At 38.7% G+C, this 24053-nt stretch overlaps 2 protein-coding genes across 2 annotated transcripts; one reads left to right on the top strand and one right to left on the bottom strand.

Moving 5' to 3' along the window:
• Positions 1 to 2431: 2431 nt before the first annotated feature.
• Positions 2432 to 8394, bottom strand: mrpl46.S (mitochondrial ribosomal protein L46 S homeolog). The gene is made up of 4 exons (XM_018255316.2): positions 8092 to 8394; positions 4056 to 4248; positions 3515 to 3688; positions 2432 to 2721 (listed from the first exon to the last, which is right to left on the bottom strand). The coding sequence occupies exons 1-4, from the start codon at positions 8392 to 8394 to the stop codon at positions 2471 to 2473; spliced, it is 921 nt and encodes a 306-aa protein (XP_018110805.1). The 3' UTR covers positions 2432 to 2470.
• Positions 8395 to 8400: 6 nt separating this feature from the next.
• Positions 8401 to 23838, top strand: mrps11.S (mitochondrial ribosomal protein S11 S homeolog). Its single transcript, XM_018254553.2, has 6 exons — positions 8401 to 8652; positions 10472 to 10591; positions 12116 to 12214; positions 15544 to 15673; positions 20211 to 20276; positions 23466 to 23838. Exons 1-6 carry the CDS (start codon positions 8588 to 8590, stop codon positions 23571 to 23573), a joined length of 588 nt encoding a protein of 195 aa, XP_018110042.2. The 5' UTR covers positions 8401 to 8587; the 3' UTR covers positions 23574 to 23838.
• Positions 23839 to 24053: the final 215 nt, after the last annotated feature.

A 24053-nucleotide genomic window follows, 5' to 3' on the forward strand; every position in this document is an offset into this window, starting at 1 on the left:
TCTTCTAGTAAAGATGTGCTTTATTTATGCATTTTAGTAGTACCAGATCCCAAGACAAGCTCTAAAGGAATGAATGGCATTAAAGAGAAGTACAATACAGGCATGGGAGTAACAATTGACTGTTTTTATGTAGCGTTTAACCAATATCTGGACTTTTTCCCACCACTTAGTGTGTGATAGTACACATTGCAGAAGGAACATTACTTTTAATTTGGTTAGCTGAATGGGCCTCTCTCATTCTGTCTGCCCTTCTAGATTTCATCCACATAAAATTCACAGCACACATTGTAAGCAGCGCTTTTACTTGACATTTCACCTGACTGGTGTAGAAGGATAGGGCACAATATGTTCTTGGCAGGATGATTGTACTTCGGTGGAAAAAAGCACAGCTGCAGATGATAAATATAAATAAAAAATAGAAATCTGGCTTCTTATTCAGGCTGCAAAAAGTGTTACTATAATAAGTATTAATTAAATATCTGGTCCATATTAAAGGTGGATGTGTATGATTCAAAATATATTGGTTGCAGTTTGGTGCTATAATGTGTCCATTTTCCATACTTCCAGATGCACTCCTTCTGATTCAAACTGGAGTCCCTCTTTCCCCCAACACCATAGGGCTCATTTATGAACACAAGAGCAAATTGCGAGTGCCATAACAGATGCTAATTTCATCACATTTTGAAGCTATTAACATGATTACATTCATATGCATATGTACTTTGTGGGGACCACATATGTGCACCTCCAGCCTGCTTTGATGAATTATGGACAAGGAAACCCTGGAACTGTTGTCAAGTCTAAGTCTATGGGCTATATTTATCAAAGCGTGAAGTGATGCCACTCTCCATTCATTTCTATGGGATTTGGAAAGGCGTATTTTCAAAGGATGATCTTTCATTTTCACCCATTGATAAATACTGTTTTAAAAATCCCACAGAAATGAATGGAGAGTGGCGGGATTTCACTGTGGCGATCTCTAACTTCACTCTTTGATAAATATACCCCTATGAGTCTAAGAGGGGTGTTCCTTGTGTCTAGTGCATGAAGATTTTTGTATTATGTTATGTATATATTGTAATCTTGCGGGATCCACGACAGACCTTTCTTCTCTTTAAGGCAGTTAGTCAACACACAGGGGTGACGATTTCAGGATACAAGACAAAAATCTTAAAAATAAATCCTGCTCACTGGACGCTACCTTCACGCATATGAAGAGTTCCCTTACTAAACTGGGCCCCTTGTGGACTTCCAGTGAGAAAACACATAAGTTGGGGTCACACCTTTACGATTCTTCTGGAGTACTGCTCAGTCTTCTGTCTTTTCTCTCAAGTCCTCACTCAGACCGATTCTCTGCCACTTGGTCTCGGCTAACTCTGCACCTTGCAGTGGCAGATTGCACCCCCTGGGATTTCCTCATACAGGCAGGTATCCTCCCTGCCCTGTGCTACTGCCTGAGAGACCTTCTTACAAGTCTAACTAGAATTAAATACCTTCCCACAGGACAGCCTTTCTGTGGAAAGTGAGTTCCAATACATGAGCTGGCCTACTGGATTGGAGTATCTGGCTTGCCTGTTCCTTCCAGAATACTCCAGTTTCCAAGATATGGCAACTAAAGTCTTTGAACATAGCACTTATTCTCTGTTTATTACAACCTTCCTTGGAGCTTACCTCTCACACAATGGAGAACTTAAAGGGAAAACACACACTTTCCCACATCATTTAGGTCACTCTACCACAATATCTATACATACTATTTTTGTATTCTGTGTGTAGCTGGCTAAAGCTGAAAACACCACTCATTGTTCTACCAATTTACGGTATGTGGAATCGCATCGGATTACACCTGTGTGCGACTTTATTCTAAGGGATGCAGATCAGGTGTGATAGATAGAGGCTATGGTATTGGGATTTGTACATCCATAGTAGAATATCCGGGCCGAGTTTTACAGAACAAAGGTTATTTTGCATTGGTTCTGTGTCACCATTTTGTCTATAAATGACTCATTGAAGAGATTTGGAATAATAAATATGGTAAACAGCAGCTTCTGTGACAGAGTATATTTAAGGCAGATTTACATTAGATTTTGGTGATAAAGCCTATAACCAAAAATCCATTTTTATAGCTAAATAGGCTTACATTTGTAACATTTCAGATAAGAAACTCTAGACTACTTTAAAATATTTTTGTTTCAATGTGACTCATTTACATATAGCAAAGAGCATGCACTAGCCCAATATCCATCCCCCAGTCATGCCTGATATGCCCTTAGGCTCAGCTCTTCACACTCCCAGAACAAAGACTTGCACGTGGTTCTGCATTGATTCTGCATGCGGCACAGCCTGTAAGAGGCAACCCATAGCACAGCAGCAATAAATAAGCCATGATGTCCTTTCTTAACACAAACGTATAAGTTCAAAAGAGGCAAACTAAATTCGAAAACATTTATTAACTATATTTACAGAATTGTCACAGTTCTATCACAAATGTGTTGACTTGTGACAGATAGGCTGGTTTTAAATAGTCCTTGAGCTCTTCCTTAGAAACCCAGACATACTCTCCTTTTTTCTTTTTGATGGAAAAGTCGCCACTTTTAAGGAAAGCTTTGAAGAAAAACACTTTGGCTCCCAACACATCCTCGTCTCTCAAAAGCTTGGGGAATTTGTACTTGTAAAAGCCACATGGAGCATTTCCAAGAAAATGGGCAGGGATAGGATTATCTGTAAATGCGAGGAGAGAGAAAGAGAGGGAAAAATAAGTACACGTTTCAGACGTTCAGAAGTTTCATTTGCAATATCCCATTTGTTGTAAAATTATATATGATAGAAACACTGGTTGCATAACAAAGGTAATATTAAAGTAATTGTACACAACGAAGATTTGATTACAAAAGGAGTCATGACATTTTTGTATTCTTAATCAACTAAAACATTTAATAAACTAAAATATTATAGTCACCTCAGATGATTTATGTTTCCATACATCTCTTTTAGCAGCCTTTATGTGTCTGGCAAATGTTTATACAGGGGAGGCTTCCAGGGGGGCATGCTCCTGGCTGGCCTGAGGCTGGAAGTGATGTTTGCCAAACATGGCAGCAGCCAATTCATTCACCAGTATATAGAGGAAAACCATTGACTTTTAGGCAGTGACTTTGATGCTGTTGGAGAAGGTGCATGAGAGCTGTGCTAGGGAATTTCAGTTCATATTTAAGGTAAAATGTACAGATGGTAATAACTTCCCTCCCTAGATTTCCATTCAAAAAAAAAAAAAAAAAAACTGCTGTGGATGGATAATTCTGTAGAAAAAACCTCACCGCACTCAGGTCTACGTGAAAATTTAAATCTTTTATTGAAGCGGAGTGCAATGCAACTTTCGGGGTAACCCCCTTTGTCAAGCATCTTGCCAGGCTTATCTATATCCATTGTAAAGGAGGGTGTGCGAATCCACACTACACTGTTAAAACATGGATAAGCCATAAAGACCTAATGATGGATACATAAAATTAAGCAATACCTGATAAAGAAGACAAAGCCCTCTCAGCTGTTTTTCTCATTGTCTCCCCAAACTGCCATTCCATCTGTGGAAACATCCAGATTTCTTCATTGCCAATCTTTTCTTTAACCAATAGCACAAGATTATTCTCCAGTTTCCTGTTTATGGTAGACTTGTCATTCTTTTTATCTGCTTCTACAAATAATTCACGAGGAATACATATACATAAGAAAATGCATAGAATGATAGAATGTATAGCTCATGTAAAAGAGACAAAGGATATTCACTTCACAATTCAAATTTGTCTTTTTAGGTTACAAAAATAGCTGCACATTTTATATTCTAGCACGTATGTGTAAATCCTATTTATCTGAGAATTACCACTTACTATGACACGGACAGGGTTGCTTTAGGTACCATTTTTAAGTTACTTGATATATCTACATCAAAACAGAACATAGTTGTAGTTAGATATTATTACCTGATTTGATTAAAAAAAAAAGATTATTATGCCACTAGTAAGTGTGGAAAGTGTTCTGGCAACTAATCAAATTAAAAGTACCTGTTATTCGCGGTGCAAGTCTAAACTGTCTGCTTTTTTGTTCCCACATATCCTCAAGATCTTGAGATAATACAATTTCTTTATCATCTTCTTCATCAGAATCATACTGATTGGACTGCTTTCTCCGAAGACGTGCTGCATCTTCCATAAGTCGGATCTCATGGTCTGCATACAAGCTGCTCTCCAACTCCATCTATAAACAAATTTAGCAAGCACCATGACATTTTACAAATGCTGAATTATTTACATTACATTTCTGTGATAGCAAACATATCTTACATAAACATACAACATATTTTATGTAAACATGTCACATAATTTATAGGGCCGGTTCTGTCAATGACTATTGTATTTGCAGATACTGGACAGATATTTTTAAATCTTTCTAAAGTATTTTAACTTTCTAGTATTACTAGTCCTTTTAAAGGAGAACTAAATTCAATATGACTAAAGTCACTAAAATCTAACATTCTAAGGGCTCTTACACATGGCCGTTTTTACCTGCGCTCCCCTGCGGCTGAACGGAAGAAGTGCAGGAGTAGACGCACTCAATTAGGGGGCTGTACTCACACAGATGCATGTATGCGCCAAACGCAGGTGAGATGCAACATGCTGCATCAAAACCTGCGTTTGGTGCTTACATGCATCTGTGTGAGCACAGCCCCCTTAAAAATAATTGACTGCGTCTACTCCTGCGCTCCCCTGCAGCTGAATGGAAGAAAGCGCAGGGGAGCGCAGGTAAACACGGCCATGTGCAAGAGCCCTAATCCAGGCTGGCATTTACATTTCTGATCCCAGGTATCCCCTGTTGTTCTGAACAAGTGAACAGGTATGGGATCCAATATCCAAAAAGTTCAAAACTACTGATGGCCATCTCCCATAGACTCAATTACCGTATATACTCGAGTATAAGCCGAGTTTTTCAGCATTCAAAATGTGCTGAAAAAGTCTACCTCGGCTTATACTCGAGTCAGCGGGCAGTAGCTGAGATTGAAGTCACTTTTAATCATTCCTATACCAACAGTTTGCTTGGGAAGAGACTACAATATCACACAGTGCCCTCTGTTGGTTATATGAAAGAATAACAGTGCGCCCTCTGTTGGTTATATGAAAGAATAACAGTGACTGCAATATCACACAGCGCCATCTGTTGGTTATATGAAAGAATAACAGTGACTGCAATATCACATAGCGCAATCTGTTGGTTATATGAAAGAATAACAGTGCGCCCTCTGTTGGTTATATGAAAGATTAACAGTGATGGCAATATCACACAGCACCCTCTGCACATGGTAGTGGGATAGTGGGACAATGCAGACAGTAATCCGTTTGGCAATTCTCTGTCACCATCAACTTTGCAAAGAAGTCCGGTTGATCGCTGGGGGGGTCGCTTTGGCGGAATGTGCGCTGCTGGGAGACAGGGCTGTAGTTGTGTCTAGGCATATACTCGATTCAACAAGTTTTCCCAGTTTTCGTTAGTAAAATTAGGTACCTCGGCTTATACTCGGGTCGGCTAATACTCGAGTATAAGCAAATAATTACTTTTAAAAATTATATTTTTTTCTGTAATAATAACAACACAGTACCTTGTACTTTATCCTAAGATATAATTTTGTAATCATTATTAGAGACAAAACAATCCTATTGGGTTTATTTAATGTTTACATTCTTACAGTATTTAACAGATAAAGTATAATGATCCAAATGACAGAATGATCCCTTATCTGGAAACCTCAGGTCCTGACCTTCCATAAATATAAATGTATTTTCTTTTTACCATACCTCATTGCTTTGAACGGCGCATGCGCAGTAGGAGCATTTCGCCGGTACGATCTACTGCGCACACGCCAAAAGTACTTGCGCCAAAAGTAGGCCAGGGGGAGGGTGGGCAACACACGGGAGGGGGGGAGGATTTTTGCGCCGACTAGGTTTCGTTCCCCTTTAACCTGTAATGCAGCCCCCTCCCTCACCGTCTTCCATTGTGAAGTGATGGATTCTGGGACTTGGCATTCCTCTACTTCACATGGTGGGTGGTGCGAGATTCTGTGAAGAACAGAGGAGCTTCAAGTCTCAGAATCCATTGCATTAAAAGTAAACAAGGTAAAATAAGGGTTGCATTACACGATCTGCCTAAGGAATATTGCAAAATTACTAATTAAAGTATTATGGCTGTATAAAACAAAATGCATTTTATAATGTATTTATTTCCCCTTTATTAGTCCCTGTGTAGATCCTTTGTTTGGCAGTAGAACTGGGGAGGAGAATAAGAGTGCAGAACGAACAAACATAGTGGGACAGTAATGAGGGGAGCGAACTGGAAAACGATTAAAATGGAAGGAAAAAGAAAAAGTTTAGAAGAGGACCAGAAAATGAAAAAACAAAACAAAAACAGAATTGGACAGGGAAATTGAGCCTGGCAGATAGACATGGGGGTAATTTACTAAGGGGGCGAATTGTCACCAATGATCGCTTCTCACACTTTACCAGGCGCAAATTTGTTACCACTATGCTAGTTCACTAAAACGCAAAGTTGCATCCTAAGCACGAATTTGTGTCCTGAGCGCCGAACGCTGGCGACTTTTTGTTAGCAATACTTCTTCACTGCGAGCATTCCATAGCCAATATTCGCTAGAGTTCATATATGCCTAGCGAGAATCACTAGTGATCTTACACTTAGGTCAATTTGAATAGGGTGGGTACATTAAAGTTTTATGGACGTCTTTATTAGAGATGTTGGTGCAAATGCTTGAAGTGGCCACTTTTTATTACAAATGTCCAAGGAACCTTAATAAGACAAAAGAGATCATATAATGCCCTAGACATGAGCCCACTGTAAAATGGCCCTCAGATGTCTGGGGGAAAATGTTAAACCGAAAAAGTTCAAGTTAGGACTTTTGCAGGCAATCCCGCTTAATGCATTTTCGGCAGACAGGATATGATGTAAGTGACATAAGATTGAGGAAGATCTAGCTTCATTTTAGCAGTTTGCCTGGTCTGAGGTGGCGGTCAATTCTGGCGAAAGAGGTAATGTTCAGTAAAATCCACATTTTAGTAAATTTGCAGAGCAACGACCATTCACCTGAGCAAAAACCTTCTGGCGATAGAGTGCGAAAGAACGCTAGAGACGCGCTCTTTCGCTAGCAAAATGCCGTCTGCGCCTGTTAGTAAATTGCCGATGTCCCTGCAGATGTAATTTCTGGCAAAAAGTCGCTAGCACTAGCCACTTTGCCTTTTATTAAATTTGAGAGAAAACAATAAAAGAAAAAAATGGATGGAATGCAGTAGGTTTAAGTGAGAAATAGCTGTGAATTGGAAACTCACGATTAGGAGAGAAAGACTCCAGGAGAAGGAGAATTAAAGAGACTCTGACAGCTTGGATGCCATTTAATATCACTGCAGAAGTGCCATCAGTTTTTGGGTCAAAATGACAATTTTTGGAGCTAGAAAATCCTAAAAATAAAGCCTCAATGTTCCATGGAGCACCAGAAGTCTGAGTGCGGATTGCCATTCCCTGTGGGAGAAAGAGGACTTCTTTCAGACAGAATTCAAGGCTGTATTCATACATGCCACAAATACAGTTACTTTGACTGAAATGAAATCACAGGTCATTAGGTCCTGGGGATGGAATTTCTGCAGTAGTTACTGAAGGTCACAGTGTAACTTTCAACTGGGATGAGAAGTAAAAAAGAAAAGAAGAAAGTGTACAATAAAACATACCAAGACTGAAAGGAGAAAAACATGACTAGGAGGAAAGACAAGAAGGGGGTGAAGCAAGCCTACATTTAAAGATGACAGATATACCCATATTAAAAATGGCGACTGCTGCTGCACACACCAACATCATCATCATCATTTATTTATATAGCGCTGTCAAGATACGCATAACATAAACCACCACCCACTATTTATGTAGGATCTAATATTTAAGGGTCGCTTAAACACATGTAAAACCAAAGTAATCAAGTCCATTTCTATCTTCAAATGCATTGACCGAGGAGACCAATACAATAAGTGGTCGCTTCCTAGGTCACCCTACCTGCTGCAGCATGTCCGCCACTTCCTGCTGCTGGGGACTCTTCAGTTGCGACACTACCGTCGGCCTTTTCAAACATACTGCTCCGTGCAGCCGCCATGGCGACACCACTCTTTTAGTCGAAGACACTAAACCGTGAGAAAGTATAAGATTTGAACAACGCAGCTCAAGCAATCCGAAGGAGTATACGCCTCCCACCAACCTCCGCACCGGCGCCGCCATTAGTACCAGGAAAAACGTCACTTCAAGCTGACAGCGCGACGGACTGTACCATCTCCCACAGGGGTGGGATTTTAGGGGTGTCATGCGCTTTTTTCATACATTATCTGACACGTTTTACGGTCATTGAAATTCTATAGATTACAGTGAATGGGTGTTTATTCTATCCAGCGGGAGCTGCTCATCTTTACGATTTTAAGTCGCATCCCCCCCCCACGTGCTCAGATAGTTTGGCCGGCGTGACCTTGCTGTCAGAGTCCTGAGGAAAGTACCGGGAGAAATGAACGGGGCGCTGCGGAGAACGTGGAATTGTCTGCTCTCTGTGGGGAGGCAACAAGCCCCGGGGTGAGTAAGCTGCCGGGAAGTGGGTTAATGTAATGTCAGGTCAATAAATAAGGAGCTACAGTATCACATGTCACATATACTCTTTTCCTTCCATCTGATGCCCTCTGGTTAATCAGCATTTGTGTTGTCCCTTATTTTCCTGTCTTTCATGCGCAACTCCGCACCCTAACGCTGGCGAAGTTGCACTCTGGCGAAGGGTGCGAAAATATGCAAATTTACTAACATTGGTCTTTTTTCTGAACGTGACCGCCTCCGCCAGAGTTTACTTCGCCAGGTTAGAGCAGGCGAAGTGCAATAGAGTAGATAGCAGTTTTAAAAAAAAAAAAAAAAAAAAAAAGTTTTTTTCTAAGTCCCAAAATAGTTGACATTTTTTCTAAGTCCCAAAAAATATTGACATTTTTTTTAGGGTGCCCACCTTCCCCCCTACATTTGTGGCACCTTAACTATACTGTGGGCACATGTGTAGGGCATTAGAACGTCTAAATGAACTTTTATTAAGTTTCCCTGAGCTTGTGTAGTGTTCTGTATGCGCTACTGCATACACGTCCATTGAAATTCAAATTTGGAGCTGTATGCAAATTAGCCTTCGCTAACGCAACTTTGGACCGCTCATCGTAACTTCGCTAGCGCAACTTCGGAAACGATCGGTAACTTGTGCGGAACTTCGGATCTTCGTGAATTTTCGATGTCCTGACGAATCTACGCCTGCCGAAGTTCGGCGAAGACAACGCTGGTGGGAAGGGGAATTTATTTTCCTTGTTTTGTAACAAAGTCATGGAATTTCTATCCTGCCCCTAATTTGCACATGCAAATTAGGATTCGGTTCGGCCGGGCAGAAGGATTCGGCTGAATCTGAATCCTGCTGAAAAACGTCAAATCCCTTACCAAATCCTGGATTCGGTGCATCCCTAAAAACAGGTGATAGGTCCTAAGGTGGGCTACCAGGTAGATCAAGACTCAACAAATCTTATGTCAGTCATATCATATCCTGTATGCCAAAAAGTCATAAAAAATGCAAAACGCTGGTGTTTTTTCATCTTTTCACGTGGGATTAGGTTTAAAAATTGTAACTGCTTATTTTATTTATTGGTATTTTTTTTCTATTTTAAACCATTTGAAGCTCCTGCCACATTTGTTTTAGGGTGGGCTCATGTCTAGGACAATAGAGGATCTCTTTTTTTCTCTTTATTTTGATTCCTTGGAGATTTTTAAAAATAAGTAGCCACTTCAAGCAATTTCGCCAACATCTCTAATAAATACATACATATGACCTATATGTTACCGCCCTATTTAAATTGACCTAAGCGAAAGTGTGTGAACCAAGTTTTGCTAGGAAAAAAGTAATGCTAAGCGAAGATTCGCTGATGAAAATTCACCGGCGCTCGTCTGCCGAGACTAAACTTTGCATTTTGATAAATAAGTGTATGCGCTGTGAATTAACATCTGTCAAAGTTGAGCGAAGTGTGGCGGAGCCTTCCGAGACGAAAATTCACCCTTTAGTAAATTTGCCCCCATGTGAGTCAAAGATATGCAATATGAAATGCCAGTCTTGTTTGTTAAACCACATTGTTTTCAAGCAAAGACACCTGATTTTGATGGTATTTTTCCAAAAAGAAATCTTGTCCATGTTTCTACCATCAGCAGCTGGGAAACTCTAAGAGCAGTTGCTCACATGTATGAGCCTTAACCCTGACCACTACCTTTTGTTTCAATATCATTCCCTCTCCTGAGCTGTACCACTCCACTTTGGAATTCCTTGTCCACATATGTACTGTGTCACTTGCTAAAAACTGATTTTATTTTCTGTCTTTTATTTTAGAGCCTTGCAGGTATCAAGGCACCGTGCACTTCATGTTGGTGTTCGAAGCAGTCAAGATGCTGCTGAGAATGTTAGCAACCTGAAAGCAGAAGCTGAGAGCCAAAGCTCAAAAGATTTCAGGTGAATTCTACATTTCCTATTTCAAGGGGTACTTAACCTTAACTTTCGCCTTGACAAAGCTACATTGCAAAACGTGCGTCGGTGAACTTGTTCTCCTCCTTTTTATAACCCAATGGAACTTTATTAATACGGAAAAAATGGAGGTTTAATTTTTTAAAAAGACTATTTCAGTCCGTAACTACTAAGGTGGGTGGTGTTTGGGAGGACTGCTCTCTTCACATTATATCTCTCTCCTCTTGCTACATTTCTAAGGGGCCGATGATTTGTGGCTTTTGAGTCTTAGCTAGTTTCCTCTCAACAGTACAGGGCAGGCAACAAACAAGACCACAGTCCCGGTTACCCCGTCTTCTCCAAGCTTTGTGGTGTCCCAGGGAAAGCAAAAAATTAGGCAGCAGAACTCGGGACAACGCCACCTCTCTTTATTTCAATTTCCTATCTGAGATTTCATGTAATAAGACTAGTGAACTAGTCTATATTTATCACATTTAAGAAAATGATTAATGGTTCATCCTGCATAGTAAATAAAGAATAATTGAGAGATATCTGCTGAATAAGTATCCAGTGTTAAGTGGTAGTTTGATAAAAGGGGGTTCCTTTTCTCCAAAGTTGTTTTAAATCATTTTTGTACTGACGTGTGTCAGACCTCAATTATAATCAGAGGGTTTGAATTCTAATTGGTTGGACCAGGGTCATTACCAAAACTTTAATTCATTTGCCATAAATGCAATTATAGAGGCAAGAAAATTCACCAATGAGAATTTATCTTTCTATTTTACCTGACTACCGGTACTTTCATGTGTTGTGAAAAGTGTTTCACTTTCCTTTTTTGTGTGTGTGTAACTTGTACTCAAGTAAAAGTCACATTGTTCCATTCATTTTCAATGAGGCTGAAAATCTTGAATGTTTTCATATACTGAAGAAGAAAACTAAAAACAAAGTTGCTTGACTCACATTCCCATTGACTTCAATAGAAACTCACTTCTGTAGAAACTCACCACTTTTACTTGCCGAGTTTTTTTCTGGTGACTTTTCACAGGTTTTGTCTTTAATAAATCTCAACTATTTTTTAAAATTCTGGAAAATATTATCAAGTATATTCACAGTCGTGTTTTTTAATGCTGCATTTTTTTTTCTTGAATCGTGAAAAAGCTCAAACCCGACTTGATAAATTGGCCCCAGTTTCACGTTCTGTTTCATGCTCAAGATGTGCTTCATTTAATGCCATCAAGAACTTGAAAGGGTCTGAGCCTATATGTGATACAATTGAAAAGAGACGTGACTATAAATATTGTCAAGAAGTGTAACTTTATCTGAGGAACACTGTGCCTGTGTAACCAGTTTTCTGTATGAGCAACTTGTGTCAATTTTTGTCTATCCATAAAGCAGCTACAGTTCAGCTACTGTGATATATGTTTTTTCAGTAGAATGTTGTAACAAGTTTATTCTAGCTAATTTGGAATGATTTTAAAAAAAAATATATAATCTGATATTGTCAAACATATTTTACTTTCTGATTATTTGTAGTCCAGTTCCACCTCTTCCAGGAAAAAGCAGTCAATTACGGTGGGGAGGTAAAAAGTTTGAAGAAATACCCGTTGTTCACGTGAAAGCAACTTACAACAAGTGAGTATTACTAGGTAATGATGCATGCAGACATTGATTACACAAATTTTACTGTACCTGGGATATTCTCTGGGCAAAGCATACTGTACTGGTGACTATGGGCTTTATTTCTTGTGCCAGTACAGATTTGGGAAACTGGAAATACTTGATCCTACTTAAGAACAAGCACTAAAACCCTGTATAATGCACTTCAGCAATCTATTTAAACTGCAGCAAAGGCAGCAGTTGTGCAGATAAATGGGCTCATTTATACAGAGTTGTTTTACTTTTTAAAGGACAGGGAAAGTCCTGTTGATCAGGGGCTGGCAATTTTTAGGCATCTGCCAGTGAATATAATTGCTATCAATGCACCATTGATTCTCTTTGCTGTAAAATGCACCATCCTGGGTTACATTTCCATGTATCTGTATCGCTGGTTCAGGACTGTTGCATGTGTAAAATACAATTTGATCGTTATTAAAGCAAAAGAAACAAAGTAGAGATGCACCGAAGGTTCGGGATTCAGCCTTTTTCAACAGGATTCGGATTCCGAATCCTTGTGCCTGGCCGAACCCAATCCGAATCATAATTTGCATATGTAAATTAGGGGCGGGTAGGGAAATCACGTGACTTTTCATCACAAAAGAAGATTTTTTTCCACTTTTTCCTTTCCTGCCTCTAATTTGCATATGGAAATTAGGATTCGGTTCGGTATTCGGCCGAATATTTCACCGGGGATTAGGCCGTATCCCAAATAGTGGTTTCGGTGCATTCCTAAAATAAAGCACTACCTTTTAAAATGTGCCTTTTCATTTTTACTTTCAAACCTTAATTATGAAATACTCTTTAAAAATCACAAACAAACAACGCAAAACCTGCAACTGGTGGACGTGGGTTCATTTTAGTGGCCATTTAAGTTAATAACCGAGTCACACTATCCATTAGGGATGCACCGAATCCAGGATTTGGTCGTGATTTGGCCTAGATTCGCCTTTTTCAGCAGGATTCGGATTTGGCCGAATCCTTCTGCCCGGCCGAACCGAATTTGAATCCTAATTTGCATATGCAAATTAGGGGCAAGGAGGAAAATCGTGTCACTTTTTTATCACAAAACAAGGAAGTCAAAAATGTTTTCCCCTTCCCACCCCTAATTTGCATATACGGCCGAGTCTTTTGTGAAGGATTCGGGGTTCGGCCGAATCCAAAATAGTTGATTCGGTGCATCCCTACTATCCGTGTCTGGTTGCCTAATTTCGCTCAGCTGGCCCCCCATATGAAAGTTTTTATCTGAAACAACTGATACAATTGCATTCGAAGGAACTACAACGAACCCTTTGATACTGTGTAATGAGTAGTGCAGAATCTGTACACCAAACAGTGGCACTTGTGCTATTCAAAATATTAATGCTTCCAGATGTTACTTTTTCCGTTTGGCCTAATGAATGTTTAAGAGGGAGCAAATAATATTGTGTGTTGAATGTACTGACAAAATGTTCTTCTTTCCTATAAAGGCCTGAGTTACTGTTTTCCATCTAAAGAAAAAAAGAGAAGCTTATATTAAGCACACAGTTTTGCATCAGTTATCAGCCTCATGCTGAGAACTTGGTTGTGCCAATCATTGAGCTGCAGTTAAGTGAAAGGGGCCTAATGAAGCCAATCAATATGGTTGGAAATGCAAATGGCTCTAATAAATGTGTCTTCTCACAAACCTCTGTGTAATATTACCATTTATGGCAGAATCTCATAATTAAAGGACAACAAAATAATGGGAACATGTTATCATATGCTCAGTCCTCTAATTCAAATAGGTATCTAATCTATTATCAACAAAATTTTACTTATATGCCACCCGAATATTTCTGACTGAACAGGCAGAACTAGTAAAATTCTAAAGGGCTCATTAACAAACACAAGTGCAGTGTGCAATTTCTGGCGCCAGTTGTTGTTTGTTATCCACAAAGCATCAGTACTTGTTTAATTGAAGCTGCAAGGAGGAGATGCTTCTGATGTAGATGCAGCCTACTTGTCAAAAAAATGTGCTTTTTCCTGAATACACGTATGGGACATGTTATCCAGAATGCTCGGGGACCTGGGGTTTTCCTGATAACAGTAATTTGGATCTCCATACCTTAAAGGAAAACTATACCCCCAAAATGAATACTTAAGCAACAGATAGTTTATATCAAATTGAGTGACATATTAAAGAATCTTACCAAACTGGTCTATATATTTACATAAATATTGCCCTTTTACATCTCTTGCCTTGAGCCACCATTTCATGACTCTATCTATGCTGCCTCAGAGATCACCTGACCAGAAATACTACAACACTAACTGTAACAGGAAGAAGTGAGGAAGCAAAAGGCAGAACTCTGTCTGTTAATTGGCTAATGTGACCTTACATGTGGTTTGTATGTGTGCACAGTGAATCGTACGATCTCATGGGGCGGCCCTTATTTTTTAAAATGGCAATTTTCTATTTATGATTACCCAATGGCACATACTACTAAAAAAGTATATTATTATGATAATGGTTCATTTACACGAAGCAGGGTTTTACACATGACTTGTTTTACTCAGTATCTTTTAATAGAGACCTACATTGTTTGGGGGGTATAGTTTTCCTTTAAGTCTACTAGAAAATCATGTAAACATTAAATAAATCCAATAGGCTGGTTTTGCTTCCAATAAGGAATAATTATATCTTAGTTTGGGCCAAGTACAAGGTACTGTTTTATTGTTACAAAGAACAGGGAAATAACTTTGAAAAGTTTGAATTATTTGAATCAAATCGAGTGGGAGATGGCTGTTCCGTAATTTGGAGCTTTTTGGATAATGGATTCAATACCTGTATTTGGAGTCAGGATTAAAGGAGAAGGAACGTTTTTGTGCAGGGGTGCCAAATGTTAGGCACACCCAAGTGATTGTATTGACTTACCTGAAACCCCGGGCCGGTGCTCCTATCAGCAGAAAACTGCACCGGCCCGGGGTTATACCAGTGATGTATGATCTTTTATCTGGAAGTGGAAATATTTGGAATTTTAAGTGTGTATTTCAAGTAACATTTCACTGCTAAAGCATTGAAAACAAACTGAATGTGTGAATTGCAAATGGAAAACCTAGTTTAGAGTAAAAGGATAAAAAAGCACATTTTGTGATTTTGTTTGTGAGTAGGTGCTGGCCCTCCAGACAGGGACTAGTTGAAAAAATGCCCATGCCGTCATCATCATTAACTTTAATGGGAAATGACTGTCGACACTGAAAAGGTTCCCAAAATGCACATTAGAGCAGTAGCATTTTGTTAACTGTATATCTTTATTTCAGTCCTCTGTATTTTCTCTTATCTCCAGTACTCATATCCAGGTAACCAGTTATGAGAGCCAGTCTCTAGTGCGCACGTCCTGTGGTACAGAAGGCTTCAAAAATGCCAAGAAGAGCACTGCGGTGGCTGCTCAGACCGCTGGCATTTCAGCTGCAGCAGTAAGTCTGGTTAATGCCATTTCAGGCCCAATCTTGCCTTTACACCCTAGCACGAAAGTCATTTCTTATATTACTAATGCTGGTGCAACAGACATGTTTATGTTGGTGTGCACTGTAAAAATAATTCAACTAAGATTTAAAGGAGAAGGAAAGGCTAAAATTAAGTAAGCTTTATCAAGGTCTATATAAATACATATGTAAACCCTCAAAGTAATACTGCTCGGAGTCCTCTGTCAAAAGAAACACAAAATTTATGCAGAATAAATGTAGGGGGTTATTTATCAAAGTCCAAATTTGTCTCAATATTTTTTGCTACAAACTCAGATCAAATCCGCTTGGGCTTTTTGCACTTATTTATTATTACATTTTCCCGAAAATTTGCTTTGTGGGAAAAAAATCAGATTTTCACAATTTTTTCGGATTTTCCCCTTTGGAAACTCAGATTTTTGCCCAAAAATTCAGGGTATTACAAGAAACCCAGCGCACTTCCAAAATCATTGGTACTTCTCCCATTTACTCATGTGCAACCTCGACAGGTCTAAGATGCCGGATTTTCTGATTCTGACTTTTCCATCCTTGGCAATAGCTTGCACTATTGTGGCTAATCTATTGGCAATAAACTGCTTCGGTACCTTTCCTTCTTCTTTAAGCAGAAAAAATTGATTTTGCTGAATACTTTTAAAACAATGTCAATGTATTTGTAAGTTGTTTTTTTTTAATACAAAATAATCCCCAGACTGATTGGTTTGGCAACGGTTCTTACATTAGATATACATTTATCTATAGATCCTGATAGTTTACTAAGAGTAGTGACCTCCTCTGTCTCTAACACTGGATTCCAAGCTAGGAACCCTCATTTTATTTCCAGTGACAACTCCGTATGACCATGGACAAAGTTGCCTTGGGGTTTTTATTGTTTCAAGACCAGGATTTGCCCTAATTTAATTACCCATAGAATTAGATTTTTGCATTCATCATTCGTAATAAAATCATAAAGTGAGTTGATTTGAGTTACTGAGCCAGAGGCTTGGGGCTATTCATTCTGGATGTCCAAAAGTGGCTTAAATGCATATATGTTATATATAATATAATATATTCTGCACCCCCTACTTGCCAGTGCATTTAGTACTGGGGTGGGTCCTGTACTTTTTTTTTAAGTACAATTGAAGGACAACATTAATTTCTATGAACATACAGAACATTCTACAGGGAAATAAATAGTTCCTTTTCAAAACTAGATTTTATTTTTATTAATTAAAATCTAAAGGTGTTCTTTTTGCACCTATCCTTTTCTTTCCTGGATACAACCCAAATGTGGTGGCAGCTCTGCATTGTGCATATGGGACTCAAAGCAAGAAACTGCTTAGAAAGGGAACCGTTTATTAATTTTATTAAAATAACTGCAAGAAAATAAAATAGCAGTTTGTGAAACCAGTGAATCCAATGACCATTCTATTTTAATAATGCCCCTACAACATAGTTAAAAGGGGTAGTTCACCTTCCAAACTAGTTCTCGTTTTAGTATAAATATATAATAAATATATATATATTTTTTTTTATTTTATCTAAGAAATATTCACAACCAGTATGTCGGTTGTGCGAGCTGACATTGGTAAAACTCAGGGGGCATGCTTAGTAGGGCTGAAGTCAAAAATTAATTCTCTTCACATTTAAACAGTTTAGAGAGTCTGTATTCATGGATGAATTATTTGTATAAATACAACAGTGGCAAATAGTTCCACTAGGTGGCAGCACCTATCCAGTCTAGTCTGATTTGGGTTTTTAAATATTTTCACATTCGTTGTAGGTATTGCTCTGATTTTTGCATTCTTTTTTTAAACTTAGACTTTATGTATAAATAGTATTGTCCTTGTTTAAGATTGCTTAAGGGATTTATTTTCGTTTTATTTTGATTTTAGATGTAGAATTATTCACCTCCAACTAAATATACATGAATTACTCACAGAAAAGCTTATGGCCTTCCTTCTCCACACAGTTGTGCGTGGCGATTGGCCTCCAGCAGATGCAGTGAAGTTAGAAAGGGGTCCATTTTTGCCCCTGTATTTAGTATATACATTGTGTCGTCACCAGAGTTTGCTGGGCGCATATGCGAAAGTAAATGAGCACCATCGTCTTTTATTGGGAAAATCCACCCATCATGCAAATACATGTTTACCAAGGCCTTGCCCACCTCAGTAGAGGAGGTTTAAATATGTGTTTAGGGAGGCTACTAACAGATGGCTTTACACTGAATAATTATATATGAATGTATAGCAATTGATCTCTTTGGGGAGGCTAAGCCTCCTTAATAATACACTTAAAGCTGCAATTATAAATGAGTTCTAAATTGCTCCCATGCTTTCCTCTTTTGCCTTTCTGGCTGTGAAGGCCATTCCTGGTGATCTTTTTGAATTCGGGGATAAGCAATGATTGGCAATCAATGCAGTCTTTTTTCTCCCAGCGTGAACACTAGTCAAAAGGTGTTTCTTTTAGTCATAGTCACATGCAGGAAAAGGCAATTTAAGATTTTATGATGGAGTGTAAAATGCATTTTTTAACCAGAAGGTCATCAGTGTCTAGATATGCAAATAGTTGGATTGACAATACTCTTGTAATCAGGGTTGTGTATTCCACACCAGGTTATCATTGTTTAAAGGGGCAGTCACCTTTTAATTAGCTTGCAATATGATGTAGAAGATCCTTTTGGTCTTTATTTAAAAAAAAAAAAACATTTTTTTTTAATTACGCAGCCTTCTACAACTGTAGGGTTTGGAATGTAAATTATCTAGTTGCTAGGGTCCCAATTACCCTAGCAACCAGGCAGAGGTTTGAATGGCAGACTTTAAGATGTGAGGCAAGGTTCTAAATAGAAAAACAAGGAATAAAAAAAATGACAGTAAAAATCCATTCTCAAACCGAATTGGATTACAGATCACTGACTTTAGAAGCCATACAGAGAGAGAGAGGCATTAGAAAAAGATCTATTGCGTATGATTTTGGTTTATCACTTTCTACAATATGCTTGAGGGCAGGATTATCATGGATCCAACTGAGGTATCTAGAAGGATTCCCGGCAGTTCAATCTGTTTTACTATTTATCAAAACTTTCCAGGCTGCCAGCAATATTTTTCTAGAAGGCAATAAAGGTTTATGAATGAACGGTTTCATCTGCTTTGATGCCGTCATACCCTATTTAGTGGTAGTGCTCTGCATCACTTGACAAGTCCCTGTTCTCCGATATACCAATTGCTTGCATGGATTAAACATTCAGACTTTTCTTTTCATTCCAGTACAGAAAATGAAGTGTTAAAGTATCAGTTATGATTTACTGAGTGGCAACTATTCTTGCTGTTTGGTAAAATTTACCGACATTTAAGATATCAGACCCTTACAGTTAATTTTAAGGCAAACTACCCCTTTAATGATGTAGTTGATGCTTTAGGGCAGAGCCACACGGTCAGATTCGGGGAGATTAGTTGCCCAGCGACAAAAAAGCTATTCTACTTCAGGTTTACTAATCTCCCCAAACTGCCTTCCCGCAGGCTAGAATGAAAATTGTCAGCTGGATGGCGCTCGGAGCGCTTAGTTTTCGGCCGACTTCTGTAAACAAAGCACTTTGAGTGCCATCACGCTGGCGATTTTCATTCTAGCCGACAGGAAGGCAGTTTGGGGAGATTAGTCGCCCCCAAGAAGAGGAGATTTGTCGCCAGCGATTAATCTCCCCGAATCTGACCGTGTGTCTCTGCCCTTAAACACAGAGCTCAGATGCTACTTTGTTGGAATCATTTAAAGAACAGTGTGTGTGATTCTAGTCCATTCACTGAGGCTGGTCTGAGACATCCCTGATTTGCTCCTTTCTAGCTGTTTGAGGTGAGCTACTCCCCTATTTTAAATAATAGGATTAGGAGAAATTATCATTTAAATTTTTTAAGGCAATAGGTGCATAAAGGAACCCATAAAACATATAATTACATGAGCCAAATGTATAGATTATAAGAGCTGCTTCAATAGAAAGGCTTTGGCACATATTTCAAAACAAATGTCTTTGCCGGGGTCCCAGAGAGGAAGAAGTTAAACCTTTCCACAAGAATGCATCTCTCAGGTTGTGGGTCATTAGGAGTTTAAAAAGCATTTTCTGCTTATAGATTAGGCGCTGGCTGTTCCATTTATTCAAGCTGATGCCCCTGTGGTTTAATTCATAAGCCACGATTTTCTCTTGCCAATTTTCTCTCTGCTTGCCACTCTGTATTTGTTGTATAATTGTTTATTGCTGGGCAGCTCAGGATGGGTGGTTCCTCCATACTCTTGGACAAATTGCCAGTCAAATTGTCTTGCATCTCATTTTTTTCCTTTTTCTTATTTGTTGCTATGTGTTTATTCCCTTCAGACAGCGAGTAATATGTTTGTAGTGTTTGAAAGTTTGCATATTTACACAATACAGTGCAGAGAATTGGGCATTTTATGCAAAAATAGCAAAAAAAAACCTTGTTGCTGAGTGTCTTATCAGTATAACATGTGGCCAATTATTTCTTTCCAGAAAGCTATTGGTAAAGGTGTTTCCCATGTGCGTGTTGTTGTAAAAGGACTGGGACCTGGGAGATTGGTAAGTTCCTTTTCTCTTTCTCATCTTGAACTTTGTCTTTTTTCTGTTGAGGCAGTTTGTAAATGGGTGTGGGGGTACAAGTAAGGGCTCTTGCACAAAAGAAGTGTATATTGTATTATGAACACATTTAGAGCAAAAAATGCAGCATGTTGCATTAAAATACAGTTGAACCTAACTGCAATTAAGCACCATTCTCTAAGCACATGGATGCAAACAAGCGGAATATAATGGAGTCCATTTGAAATCCATTTAGGTGCACTCAAATCTGCATCTCAATCATGCACAAAAAAACGGCCATGTTTAATGGTATGTCTTTCCTATGACTTCCAACTGGCCCACAACTAGGAGGGTGTGAGGCACATCAGGTGAAAGTTATAAGATAGTCTGAGGAATAAATATCATCCTTTTACTAGGTATATCATTGGTATAATGTTGATAAAACTTTATAATACCCTTCCATGCATTTGCATTCAAGATAAACTACAGGCCCAAGACTTCTTTTTCTCCAAGGAGTCTCCCCTGGCTGAGAAATAACCAACTCTCTCATCTTGTTGGGTCACTACCACAAGGAGATGTCTACATTTTGAGGCACATTTTAAAGGTCAAATTTCAAATTCATGTGAGTTTTTTTAAACTCTATTAAATTCGAATATACTCTAAATTTTGACTGAGGGGTTATTTATATATATAGAAAAAATCGAATATCTAAAACTCGAGTTTTCCTAACCCGAAAACTCGAATTGAATTTGACTAAACTCAATTTGTGTATAAACTTGAATATCAGGAAGGCAGCTACGTGTCCAAATTGGTCCCTGGGCCTACCTCTCCCATTGACTTATATATGAACTCGGCAGATTTTAGGTGGCAAATAGTCTGATTTAAATTCAAGGGCCAGAGTGTGATAAATCTCGAAATTCAAATTAAAACTCGAATCGAGTTTGGATAATTCACAATTCTAATTTGACAGTTTTGACCAAAAAAAATGTAACATTTGAATTTTCAATTCAACCCTTAATAAATCTGCCCCCTAATGTTCATATACTTGGAGGGGTTCTCTAGCATTGCCCATTAGACATCTTGAGCCAGTTATTTGGCTGTTTGAGATTAATGTCAAATAATTGTCTTATTTGACAGTTTTCAGGCGCAATCAACAAACACATAATATATAGAATTCCACTAAACTCAAGCTGGTGAGGCTTTGGTAGACAACAGATAATATAACTGAACCAAACCATGGTGCAATAACATGATTCAATATAAACCAGAAAGTCTGCCCCAAAGAAAAGTAATTAACATGCACAGGACTGAGAGAAATCGTATGTGTGATCAAATTACAAATAGTTTTTATTGTCCTTACTGGTCCTTAAAGGAACATACAAGAATACTACCTGCATTCTCAACTCAACATACATTGCCCATTGTAAAATAGATTACGTGACTCACGCCTGAGTAGATGCAGCACATCTGATGCAGAATAGACTTGAGGGAGGTAATAAGAGATAAGGAAAACTAGTAGCTTTGTTGCCTATGGCTGCTGTTTCAAAGAAACCAAATAGCTGTTCTGTTTAGTATATCATATACAAAAAAACGTTTTCTCTTCTAGCTTTAAAGGACCATGAAAGTTAAACTAAAAAGTAGGCTAGAAATGTTGTACATTATGTTTTTGTCTTCTGTACCAGCCCGAGGCAGCCACAGCCCTTTAGCAGTAAAGCTGGCCATAGACGCAAAGATCCGATCGTACGAATCAACGTACGATCGGACTTTCCCATCTCCCGACCTGCCACTAACTATTCAGATCAAAGTCTTACCATTCCAATCAAATAAAGTAGTAAAAGAACAGATCAGCCAATGTTCTACCTCTGACAGCAATCGTACGATTGTTATGTCCGACAAAACCTAGTGACTCCCACTGAAAATCGTACGATCGGCAATACACGCAGAGATATTATCGGCAGGCGACAGAAATTTTCTAACCTGTCCGATCGACCAAACGACCGATCTCCACCGGACGAAAAATGTCAGGACTCTCCACACACGGATGTTGTGTCTATAGCCAGCTTAAAAATCTGTTCCTCCAAATATGCCCCAGTAGCTCCCATCTGCTTTTCTGATGATTCACTGCACATGCTCTGTGCTGATGTTGCTTACCAAGCTTAGGGACTGACTCAAAATGTACAGTACTCATAGAATAGAAACGTCACAGTTTAAGACTGATTATAAATTAAGATAATTACTACATGAAAGCACATAAACCAGTTCAACTAGCATCAGAATTTAATATTCCGCCCAATAGCACCAGCTTTTATTACAGACTAACCTCATTTTCTGCTTGATAATTTGCAACAACCCTTAAGCTTAGCTTCTCAGCAGCTGCTCAGAGCCCACTGAGCATGTGAGTGTCACAGACACTTTCCAAGATGGTGACCCCCTGTGACAAGTTTGAAGTCCTGGATCATTGCTGCTATTGAGAAGCTGAAACTTTAGGCTGGTGCAATAAGTTCAGTGTATAAAATATGGCATCTTAAGCCACATTCATTTTTAGGATTTAGTTCTCCTTTAACACTAGACACAAAAAAACAGCCTAAGCACTTTTTATAAGGCATTGTAGCCTGCACAAATTTGTCAGGTCTTAATGCTTTGCATGCCAATAATATACGAATTGCATTGTATCTTTCGTATCCCATTAAATTGACTGAAGAACAAGTTTCTCTTGTATTGTGCCAAAAACCTTGTCTCTAGGTATTTGGGTTCAGCTATACAGACATGTGGGATATATACTTCATGCTCATTGCATTAAATAAGACTCACACATTCTCCGTTAGAACATGAAGAAAAGAAAAACAATCTGTACTCACACAAGGTTCCTTCAATGTCACTGTATTTTTAAGGGTAAACAAAAAGAACCTTTATTGTTGCGCTCTTAAGTTTTCACATACTTTTTACAAATTTCTAGTTTAATTATTTAATGGTTATATTGTTACGCAGTTTAAGAATGTATGACTAAATGTAAGTTCCTTCATAAAAATGTAAATGGGAACTCCTGTCTCGGTCAAAAAAAATGTGTGGCATGAAAATGTACTGAGCCAAGGTAAAAGGAATGTACATAATGGAGGTCTTCTAATGCAATATTTAAAAAGATAAAAAAAACTGAGAAGTCAATGTATATTAAAACATTTTCCCACCTTTTAGTCTGCCATAAAAGGTTTGACAATGGGAGGACTGGAAGTGATTTCAATAACCGACAACACCCCTATTCCACACAACGGCTGTCGCCCACGCAAAGCCCGCAGAATGTGATGAGAACCACTGAAAGGACTAGAAATATCTTATAAATGCATAACTTGTAGCATTTATACCAAGCTTTTAGCAGTTGAGAGGAGCAGACATTCTGTTGGACGGAATGCAGCAAGCCACTCAAGCTGCCCGGAACGTCTGGCAACTTTGCCCGCTATCAAGGCTACGTCAACTTGCTGAGGCTGGAGATTGGGGTTGGAAGGGTTAACTGGTGCCCTGGGAAAAAGAATGGATGGAAGATTTTTGCCAAGACAAACCCCCCCCCCCCTAATAAAATGAAAATGTCAGAAAATGTTGGAGCTCAACTTTTGTGTAATTCACGCCTCGCACATTTCTCTTTTTCTTCAATGTCCTTGAAAATAACATGAGAATTTTTATTCTCTTCAAAAATTACAGGTACTAAAAATCACTGAACAGCAAATTGCTTTTACAAACAATAGGTTATTCCTGGCAAAATGCACTACAGAGAAATCATTGTAGATA

This window comes from Xenopus laevis, chromosome 3S, assembly GCF_017654675.1.
Source record: "Xenopus laevis strain J_2021 chromosome 3S, Xenopus_laevis_v10.1, whole genome shotgun sequence".
Taxonomy (NCBI): Eukaryota; Metazoa; Chordata; class Amphibia; order Anura; family Pipidae; genus Xenopus; species Xenopus laevis.